The 11,147-nt window shown below is 44.2% G+C and overlaps 2 protein-coding genes across 2 annotated transcripts in view; one reads left to right on the top strand and one right to left on the bottom strand.

Annotated features, from left to right (window-relative positions):
- CNIH3 (cornichon family AMPA receptor auxiliary protein 3) overlaps positions 1-8,803 on the bottom strand; it is a 173,050-nt gene extending 164,247 nt beyond the window's left edge. The window contains exon 1 of the mRNA XM_020982173.2: positions 8,722-8,803. Coding sequence (XP_020837832.1) covers positions 8,722-8,802 — 81 coding nt within the window. The 5' untranslated portion in view covers position 8,803. The remainder of the gene's footprint in view (positions 1-8,721) is intronic.
- Positions 8,804-8,831: 28 nt separating this feature from the next.
- LOC144457789 (uncharacterized) lies at positions 8,832-10,236 on the top strand. Its single transcript, XM_078156294.1, has 2 exons — positions 8,832-8,906; positions 9,228-10,236. Exon 2 carries the CDS (start codon positions 9,697-9,699, stop codon positions 10,045-10,047), a length of 351 nt encoding a protein of 116 aa, XP_078012420.1. The 5' UTR covers positions 8,832-8,906; positions 9,228-9,696; the 3' UTR covers positions 10,048-10,236.
- The last annotated feature ends 911 nt before the right edge of the window (positions 10,237-11,147 follow it).

Genomic DNA, 11,147 nt, shown 5'->3' on the forward strand with positions numbered 1-11,147 from the left:
GTTGGACTGGTCCCTTCCAATTCTGAAATTCTGTGACCATCTCTCCAGAAGAGCATGCTTTCTTGCATGTTTCTCTAGGAGCTGTCCTTTATCAGGAAATCTGGAATCCCTCTAGACTACGATATCAATTTTATGTCTACACAGCCACTGGGCAACTACATTAGTGCTGTTCCCCAGTTCAGCCAAACTCCTTGAAAGAATCATCTACACTTGATCTCTTCTCAATCTTGAACTCTTTGCAATCTGGCTTCTAACCTCATCACTCAACTAAAACTGATCTCTTCAAAGTTCCCAATTGTCTCAATTGCCAAATCTAGTGGTCTTTTCTCAGTCTTAATCCATCTCAACCTCCCTGATGCATCTGACACTGTTGAACACCCTTTCATCCTTGACCCTCTCTCCTCTCTGGGTTTTTATGACTCTCTTCTCTTCTGGTTTGCCTCCTTCTTATCTCAGTCTCGTATTGCTGATTTATTTTTTGGTCTAGACCCATTATTTTATTGGTTTAAAGAATGCCCTGGGAGGGAACTCCCTGTATCAATGAACATCAGCAACCGCCCTGTAACTTGGGAATTATAGATTTAGAAACAGAAAATGCCTTACCATTAATCTCTTAGTAGCCAAATCCAATGACTTTTTCTCAATCCTTATTCTCTCCTACTTCTCTGTAACTTTTGACACTCTTGGTCACCCTCTTCTTGATATCTTCTTCTCTCTAGGTTTTCAGGATGCCACTCTCTTCTGGTTCTCCCCCATCTATCAGACTGCTCCTTCTCAGTCTCCTTTGCTGGACCCTCATTTAGATCATGCCCTCTAACTGTAGGTGTCCTGGACCCTCTTCTCCCTCTATCCCACCTTACTTGGTAATCTCATCAGCTCCTATGGATTTAATTACCATCTCTATGCTGAGGATTCTCAGATATACCTATCCTATTCCAACCCCTCTGCTGACCTCCAATCTCACACCTCCAAATGCCTTTCAGACATCTCAAAGTGGATGTCAAGTAGATATCTTAAACTCAATATGGCCAAAACCAAACTCATTATCTTTTCCCAAAATTCTTCCCTACTCCTCCCTTCCCCATTACTTTAAAAGGCAACACCATTTGACCAGTCCCTCAAGCTCAAAACCTAGGAGTCATCCTTGACTTCTTACTATCTCTCAACACCTCCCCACCCCCATATCCCATTGCTAAGGCCTATTGATTTCACCTTTGCAACCTCTCTCAAATAAACCTCCTACCCTCTGACACTGCCACCACTCTAGTGAAGGCCCTCATCACCTCATAACTTGGACCACTGCAATAGCCTGCTAGAGGATCTGCCTGCCTCAAGTCTCTCCTCACTCTAACCCGTTCTCCATCCTGCCACTAACGTGACTTTTCTAAAGCCCACGTCCAACCAGGTCATCTCCCTACTAAATAAACTCTAGTAGCTCCTATTGCCTCCAGGATGAAATACAAAATCCTCTAGGATTCAAAACCCTTCCTACCTTCCAGTCTTCTTACACTTACTCCCTCCCAGGGACTCTCTGATCCACTGACACTGGTCCTTCTGGCTGTTCAATGAACAAGAACCTCCATCACTTGGGTCTGGGCATTTTCTCTGGTTGTCTCCTATGTCTGGAAAGCTCTCCCTCCTCATCTCTGCCTACTGATTTCCCTGGCTTCCTTAAGTCCCAACTAAAATCCCTCTTAATTCTAGTGCATTCCCTATTCTGAGTATTTCCTTTCTATCCTGTCCATAGCTTGTTTCTGTGCTTGTTGTCGGCCCCCCCCCATTAGGTTGTGAGTTCCTTGAGGCCAAGAACTGTCTTTTGCCTCTTTTTGTATTCCCAGCACTTAGCACAGTGCCTGGAACATAGTAGGCACTTAATAAGTGTTTACTGACTGACATTAGAGGCACTCTAATTCAACCCTTTAATTTCAGAGAAAACTGAGACCCAGCCAGACTGTGACTTCACCAGGGGTCATACAATAAGCAAGTGACAGAGCCAGGATTCAAAGTCAGCTACTCTGACACCACAGCCATTATTACAAAGTTGATTGGGGAACTAAGAAACTAAATCTCTTGCCCAGGATCGCACATTAATGAATTCTTTTTGAAAAGCTATTCTTGATGTGATGCAAACATAAACAGTGAAACTTTGGTCTTAAAGGTTCTGCAAGGGATGACTTTCCATCACGTTTATTCAAGTGTTCTAAACAGCTTTGCCTGCAAGGTTTCCTAGAGGTGGATTTCACCTTATTTTGGCAAGAAGTGAGCTTGACATGTGAAGCCTTCAGGAATTTTTTTTTCTTTTTTAAACAAGGGTATATGAGGGATGTTCAGAGAAATTAGTTATTTACTCAAAATAGTTCCTGAAAGGCAGAGTGGAATAGCAGATAACACGTTGGGCTGGGGCCTGAAAGACCAAGCTTTAAATCCTAACTTGGATTCATATTAGTAAGTGACCCTGAGCAAGTAATTTAAGATCTTTGTGCCTCAGGCAACCCCCTAGGATTTATCTATTAAGTAGCAAACATTTCCCCTTACAAATAGGGCTTGCTGAAGAAATTTCAGGCCTCTCACACAATAAGTCCTATAAGAGATTAATTCCAAATACTTTACTTTCACCGAATAAAGTCATAAGAACATTTTATTTCCTTTTACTAATCTTTATTATTTGAGGTTCAGGGTTGCCTCTCTTGGTTAGCTCTCATTGTCTGAGTGAATCCTGCCCCATGGCATGATAAATTTACTAAAAGCTTCAGACATTTCTGAGATAAAAAGTCAAAAGTGAGGTCAGACATTTCAAAATGACTTGACTCCTTTTATTTGTGGGAGGATCCCAACCAGGTCTGACCCTGTGGTTATCTTTGTAGCACATAAATCCCTTCTCTCAGTTAGCCCATTGTAAACTCTTGACAATCTAACTTTAATATGTAACTGGCCTTAGTTTCCCTACTGGAACTAAAATTGAGTGTGTTTACTTAGGGGATGAATGAGATTATGATTCTGTTTAATTAAATTTGTTTTACTATTATGAGAGGGTGTACAAGATTGCTATAAGACCAAAAATTATTTCTCTCTCTAACACAAATGAAAACGACACAAGCTTTGTTAGAACCCTCATTAGGGTTCAGTTATTTTTCTGAGCTCTGAACTTGTGCTTAAGCTTAATAAAATCTAGGTTTTAACCTGTGGAATATCTGTGTTGTGATAGTATTATTTGGCTGCAGCCAGCTGAACTCAGTAAGAATATTTTTTTTCCTGGAACAACAGGAAAGAATGAGTAAAACAATCCCCACTTTGAGATAGATGAACTGGGTTCCAAGCCCCCCAGCTCTTCCACCAAGGATCACAGACGTGGAACTGGAAGGGAAGTTAGAGTTCATTTTATAGATTAGGAGAAGTAGTGGGACCTTTAAAATCTCTTCCAGCTCAAAATCTGTGAACCTTGGTGGTAAAGCTGGGCCTGGAACCCAATGCTGACTCAGAGTGGGGAATATTTCTATCATGCTCTCTTCCCCTGTAAAAATAAACTATTTGGAGTCAAGTTCTTAGCTGGAGTTTTGCAAAGGATTTGTAATTTCTTCAGCATGGGTAGTTCTTTCCACTTATTAACTGTATGACTCTGGGCAAGTCACTTGGCAGCCAGGTGGCATAGTGGATAGAGTCCTGAACCTAGAGTCAGGAAGACTGGAGTTCAAATTCAGCCTCAGATACTCACAAGCCATGTGACCTTTGGCCAAGTCACTTAATCTTTATCTGCCTCAGTTTCCTCAACTATCAACTGAGGATAACAACAGCACCTACCTCCCAGGGTTGCTGTGAGTGCTTAGCACAGTGCCCTGCACACAGTAGGTATTTAATAAATGCTTGTTCCCTTCCCCTTCACTTCTCTGTTGTTTAATTTCCTCACCTATTAAAGTTAGAGGGCTGAAGTAGATGATTTCTAAGGTCCCTTCCAGGTCAAAAAATTTTTTAATTCTAAAATGAAATGGTCTGAAGATAAAATGGTAGCTGTTAATCCACAGGTAGAGTGATACTAGGAAATACATAAATTATATAAACATGTAAATATATAAATTTAGGAAAAACATGCATCTAGAATAGGGCCTAGGTTTTGTATGGCAGGTATAACACTTAATACTTTATTTAAAGATCAATACTTAAGGGCAACTAGGTGGCACAGTGGGTAGAGTACTGGCCCTGAAGTCAGGAGGACCTGAGTTCAAATCCGGCCTCAGACCAAACACTTGACATGTACTAGCTGTGTGACCTTGGGCAAGTCACTTAACCCTGATTGCCTCACTAAAAAAAACCCAAAAAACAAAATAAATAAATAAAAATAAAGATCAATATTTAGACAACTTGGTTGCACAGTAGAAGTAAGGTTAAAACCGAATTCAATCAAATCCTGCTAGTTGTATGACCATGAGCGGGTCTCTTAACCTCTTTCAGCTTGTTTTCAAAATGGAGATGATAATAAAAGGTGATTATCAGGATCTAATGATACAACATATTTACAGTGTTTTTGCAAAACTTAAAGCACTATACAAATGTTAGCTATTGTTATCCAATAACTACTAAGCAATTAAGAAGTTCAACACATTTAGGAGAAAGGAGTCATCGCTTCTGGTGATAGTTGAACTTGATCCCCTGTGAGGTCTCTTCCAAGTCTCAGTGTCTATGAATCTATGAAATTCAGAGGACAAACACAGTGCTGGGTCAAAGGTCAAAAATTATGCTAACACAGAACCAACTTTGATATACTGTAGCTCAGATAATGAAGTTCATTTTTTCCCCCACAATTCAGCAATTTACTCAGTGTGTTTCAAATATCTTTAAGTAACAAAAGAAGGTGGTTTGGGGAACAAGAGAAAGAAGGCGTAGTTGGGAGAAGAGTACCAGAAGTATCCTTGTAATATGAACATTAAAATGACAACTGAATTCTCTTCTATAGAAACGGCAGCCAGAAATGCAAATCTAGCCATTCTCCCTGGAATATAAATCTCTACTTGTCACAGACTTGAAAGTCCTATTGTGTTCAGTAATCCCTAGGGAGGGCAGTCTAAATTATGACCCTCTAATTCATAGAGAGGCAAACCCAATGGCAACTCAAAAAGCCTAGCTTTTTATTTCAATGTGACACTTAATCTTCTATTACTTTACTAACTGCACAAACCACCCACTTAATTAACCTATTTTTGAATTATTTATTATCTTCCTACTGAGTGGGTGAAAAAGAATCTTTCTGGTTATCTATTTTACTTCAGATGGAAAGTTCAGCAAATTTCAAAGCTCTGTCTTCTTCAGTACCTGCCCCCTTCTGGACATGAGGAAAAGGGAAAGTAGTAATAACTTCTTTTCCTGAAATAAGAAGAATATTTAACCTTTTCGAGAAAACAACTTCAATAATTCATAAGAGGGGAGGAATTCCTTTGAAACTTGTTATCAGCAAGGAATTTTTGTATTTATCTGGCACCCTCCATCCTGTTCCCTTTTCAGCTCAGAGTGAAAAGATCAGTGAAATTATCTTCTCTCATTATAATCCTGATTGCCTATAAGTCAGTTTTATCCCCCAGAATAACAGCCTACATTCACTTGGCAAAAGGCTCATTGGTTTACATAATTTCCCTTGCTGATAGTATGAGATGATAAAAAGAATGTAGGATTTGAAGTCAGAAGACCTCACCTAATCTCTGTGAGCCTCAGTTTCCTAATTTTCAAAGTAAACATCATAATGTCTGCCTAGGCTTCTTTTGGGTAAGGATCAAAACAGCAAAATGTAAAGTAAACAAATATAAGGTCAGAGAGCGCCTGTTGATTAGCCCTTTGAAACTCTTTTCTGTAAATTGGGTCACTTGGTCTTTAGGGTAGCCAGGATAAACTATCTTCTACCTTACCTTCTGCTTATACTGCATTTATCTTGTAACTATGAATTTAGTTGTTTGCAAGCTGTCTCCCTTATTAGACTGTGAGCTCCTTGAGAGTAGAGACTGATTTTTGTCTTTCTTTTGTATCCCTGGCACTTAGCACAATGCCTGACTCTAGTAAGTGCTCAATAAATGTTTACCGTCTGCCTACCTCAGTTAACATTTTAGTTCTGCTACTTTACTACCTGTGTGACCCTGGACAACTTAGTTAAACTCTCTAAGCCTTATTTCTTCCTCTGTAAAAGAAAGGAATTAGGAGAAATGGCTTCTGAGAGATTCCTTTTAACTCTAGATCTCTGATTCTATGCCCGTCAAAAGACGTCCTTAACTTTCAACTCTGATCTGAGGTAGTGCAGTGGAAAGAAAATAGAGGAATTGGATTTATCTTCTTCCCTTGATACATTTATGTGACTTGGGTCAGACCACTTAATTTCCCTGGCCCTCAACTTCCTTATTTGTAAGATAATTGGGAGGTTTAACTAAATGGTTTCCAAGGGTACTCACTAATTTTAGATCTATGATCCTTTGCCCACCAGACTTCTGACAATTCAGGTGCTCCTGGGCCTGAAACCTTTCTTTGCCTCCCTCTCAGCAACTTGCTTTACCAATCCCCAGATATCTGTCATATGCAAATTTCCTTATCCCAGATTGCTCCTGCCCACCTCAATGCTTCACATCCTCCTTCTGCCAAGAGCATCTCTTTCCATACCCTTCCTGTTCACAGTCCCCTAGTAGAAACTGCTGTAGCTGAACTCTGTGATCTTTAGTTCTATTTTTAAGAGAAGCTCCCTTTCTCTCACACACTCTAGAAACCACTTATACAAAACACCCAGCATCTCACCCACCCCACAATTTTCCTTGAGCCTCCATCTCTGCTTGCAGTAAAACATGCCACAACCATACAACACAGTGAACTTGTTTCCCAGGGTTCATCCCCTTGGTAAGACAAGACACAGAATCACAGCTGAAAGGAACCTTAGAGGTCATGTAATTCAACCCTTAACAGGAATCCTCTCTACAATCTGGACAAGTAGTAGCCCAGTTTGTTTGAAGACCTCCAGTAATGGCAAACTCGTTACTTTTCAAAGCAGTTCACTCCACTCAACCATAGTTCTGATCTTTGGTTATTTTTTTCCATAAATTAATATTGACTTCTCTGCACCTTCCCCCAGTGCTCTTAGTTCTGTCCTCTGGGGTCACCTCCTCAAAGGAAATTCTAACCATTTTTCTGGGACAGCTGCGCCTCACAGCTCAGGGGTACAAGAAGATGGTGAAAGGTTCCCAACATCTGTTCTCCTTGGGACCAGGATGGCCCATTTTCCTCCCTGTATACATCACTGTTGTCACTCATACTGACTGATGTTGTTAGCATGCAATCCTCTGGGTTTTTGCTGTTTCCTATCACTAATGCAGAAACATTGAGTCCTATTTTGCTGACAAGGAAATGAAAACCCAGGGAGTTTCAGTTTATTGGCAAGGCCCCTGGAACAAAGAGAGCAGGGTTAGAGCTCAAGGTCAGGGTTTCAATTCTGTCTCCTCTCTCTGAGCCTGGAGCTTATTCACTGAAACCTGTAGTCATATATGAAGAGAGAGCTCTTTCCATGGGGTTTCTTCTCAGTGCTTGCTCGTTTTCACCACCAATCTCCCTCTCCTTCCGCCTCCAGCTTTACACCATCAAAGGACCGATTTAAATGGTTCTGTCTATTTGATCCCCGGGACTCCCTCCTGGAGCCAACCCCTTGACTTGCTCATCCAGGAAGGGAGGAAACCCCGGGAGCAGAGGCAGGGAAATCTGAGCTGGGCTGGCTTCCCCGGCACACCTCCGGGAGGGAGATGGAAAAGATGTTGAATGCTTCCAAGGGTCAGCAGCCCAGCAGGTCTGAGGCTGGGGCATGGTTTCGACCCCAGAAGCAATCTGGGAAGGATTTTAGGCTCTAGCAGTCAAAAGGTTCCTCCCAACAGGAAGGAAATAATCTCTCCTCCTCTTCTGTTTTTCTCTGGCCCCCTCTCCTTTACCTCTTCCTAGATTCCCTTTTGTCTCTCCTGTTTCTCTATACCCTTCTACCATTTCTCCCCTTCCCCCTCCACCTCGTTTTTCTAACTCCCGCTTTTCAATCTTCTCCCTCATTGCCGTGAATCGATCTGCCTTTCTCCTTTTCTGGTTTTCCCTTCTCCTTCTCCCTTCATCTCTCTGCTTCTTCCTGCCAACCTCTCCCTTCACCGCTTTTCACTGTCTCCAATTATGTCTAAATGCAACCCACCACAGATGCTGACATTTTAAATGTTTAGTTGTTATAGTTACTTGACTAATTGCCGGGCCCGGCGGTGACGCTTCTTCTGCCCAACTTCTCTACCGACACACACACACACACACACACACACACACACACACGATAAAGGGGAAGAGAAGCGGACAGTAGCACTTCCGCAGGCCCTGGGAGACACGACCAACCTCACTGACCAGCCCAGGAAAGTTTGCGTGGACGGTGCCCCCAGGAAGCTCCAGAGCCTTGGCAAGGCGAGTAGGACTCCCCCTGCCTTTCCCAGCTGAGCCAGTGTCTCAGGTGGCGTCAATTCCCGTACCTGCCAACACCCACGACTGGTTATTGACTGCTACGAAGGCGTCAGTAGCGAGAAGCAGTGGAGTGGCTAACCTCCGGGCACCACCCTCCACCCTGTGTTTGCAAAAACTCAGGGAGGGTAGGGCATTATTATAGGGCAGTGGGAAAGGTTAAGGGAGACATGTGAGAATGAGTCCCCGGCCCGAGACAAGAGTTAGAAACTGCTACCGGGTACTCACGTGCCAGATGGCGAAGAAGATGAGCGCCGCGCACAGGACCAGAGACAGCATGTAGCAAAAAGCAGCGAAAGTGAAGGCCATGGCGAAGAGACCACCTGGTAGAGGTGCTCCTCTTTTGCAAGCACACAGAAAGCCCACCAGAGCCCCAAGTCCTTCTCTCTCAAAATCTCTCCCAAAGCGGTAAGGTAGGGAACCAAGCTTTCACTCTCTCTCAATGCTCATTGGAACAAGCAGGCACATCAATTGGGGAAAGAATGGAAATCAATGGGGGGGGGGGCAAGGATACAGGGGCTCCCCCAGGCTCTAAGGAATAGACTCCGAACCTAAAAATGTAAGGCAGTGAAAGAAGCTTCAGGTCTAAGAGCCCCGGAAGGGAACCTTTTTCAAATCCTAGGAGAAACCGGGGTGGCAAGGATTAGAGGGGCCAGGTTCACTCCTGTGAGCAGTGAATGAGAGAGTCCCGGGAAAGGGGGGAGCAGTGCCAAGAAATAACACTTCTCGGACAGAAAAGCAGGGAGAAACCCCCAGGAAAACAAAGGGAATGTGATCCCGGAGAAAGCCTGTCTTCACCCCGACTTAATCCAAGGAGGAGAGGTGCGCCCAGGAACTCTGCACAGCTTTGGCACCTCCGAGGCGCACTCGAGAAGCGTCCAGCGCGGTGCCCAGCACTGCTCGCTCCAGCTCCACACGGTTAAAGGATCCACTGTCTCAGGACCTGCCACACGTTCTTCCCCAGGAGAGGAGGTCTTCTGGGTCGTAGAAAGGAGAAACGAAAACAACCGCGTGCTCTTAAGAGCTCAGCCCTCCCGCCGCAGCTCCCTCTTCTTGGATGCTGTGCACTCTGGAGGCACCCAATCCCGGACAGTCCTCTGAAATCCGAGTGGGATCCCCGGGAGGTTGGAGACAGAAGCGGGAATAAGCAAGCTCCGACCCACCAAACCTCGGATCATCAAAGCTCAGTCCCCGGAGGCCGCGATGGAGAACAGAACGAGTCCAGTTCCACCTGCGGCTGCTCCCGCCGCCGTGGTTACCAGAGAGAAGAAGGAGGATGTCCCGGGATCCCCTCCTACCCCGTGCCCCACCCCGCACCTCCGCCGCACACTCCCTCCCTTAGGGCGGGCGGGGAGAGACAGCAGCCACTTTAGTCGCCGGAGGTGCGGCACCGCCGCCACCGCTGCCGCAGCTGCACTCACCGCCAGTTTAAGACTAAACTCGAGGAGGTGTTGCCAGGAGCACGTTGGTGTGCGGTGTGCGGCCGCAGAGGCAGCACAGCGAAGGGGAGGTGGGTTAAGAGCGAAGAATGAGCTCCCTGGGCGGGGACTCTAACTACGTGGGTCTTAAGTAGGTGGGGAGGAAAGATTGTATGTGTGATTGTGCGTGTTTCACGCCGCTTTAAGCTAGGTCGATGGCACAGTGATAGTCTCATCTGAATTGGCACGTGGATAATTCATGAGGATCCCTAAATCCAGAGTTTTGTACAATGCCTAACACATAGGCACTTAATAAATGTTTGTTGACTGACAGTTGACTATTGAGCTTTCCATTGCACTCTTCTGCCTTGCACCTGCCCTGTCCTGGAGAGGAGTCTAGGAAGCTAATCGTAAAATGATGACTGTAGAGGAAGAAGGGACCTTAAGTCAAGTTCGACCTCCTCATACAAGAAACAGCTGGTGGTTCAGTGGATGTAGCGCTGGGTTTATAGTCAGGAAGACCTGATTTCAAATGTGACCTCAAACACTAGCTGTGTGACCCTGGGCAAGGCACTTAACCTCTGCTTGCCTGGTTTCCTCATCTGTAAAGTGGGGGTATAATATTAGCACTACCTCATAGGATTTGTGTGAGGATCCAGTGAGATAGAAATGGTAAAGCACTTAGCACAGTGGCTGGCCCATTGTGGGCACTAAATAGCTGGGCCTGGAGTCAGGAAGACTAGTGTTCAAATGGGACTCTTACAGCTGTGTGATCCTGGACAAGTTATTTAACCTCTCTCAGCCTCAGTTTCCTCATATGTAAAATGAAGATAATAATAGCATACACCTGGAAGTGCCTTATTGTAAAGGTCAAATGAGATATTTTAGCATGAATGCTTATTATTTTCCTTCCTTTCACATTATAGATGAGGAAACCGAGATCCAAGGAAATTAAATGACTTGCACAGGGTCACACTAATCTGCACCTCCTGAGTCCAAGTCCAGTGCTCCAACCACTATACTGCTCTGATGTCTCTTTTGCTGTCTCCTTAGCCTACTGGATTCCCTAGTGTTTTCCTGGCCCTCAGCCCCCAGATACTTTCCAAACTGGTCTTACAGTTCAGCTCCATGAAACACCATGCTTCTTAAAGCTTTGATTCCTTATCATTTACTCCAAACAGGGTCAGCCTAATCCAAAACAGAGTTTCAGGGTATACTGCGAAAAACAAAAAATAC

The sequence above is a fragment of the Phascolarctos cinereus genome, unplaced genomic scaffold (genome assembly GCF_003287225.1).
Source record: "Phascolarctos cinereus isolate Bilbo 61053 unplaced genomic scaffold, phaCin_HiC Scaffold_5;HRSCAF=322, whole genome shotgun sequence".
Taxonomy (NCBI): domain Eukaryota; kingdom Metazoa; phylum Chordata; class Mammalia; order Diprotodontia; family Phascolarctidae; genus Phascolarctos; species Phascolarctos cinereus.

Excerpts from the sequence above, each read along its gene's own strand:
- LOC144457789 (XM_078156294.1), top strand. The coding sequence starts at position 9,697 with ATGGAGAACAGAACGAGTCCAGTTCCACCTGCGGCTGCTCCCGCCGCC.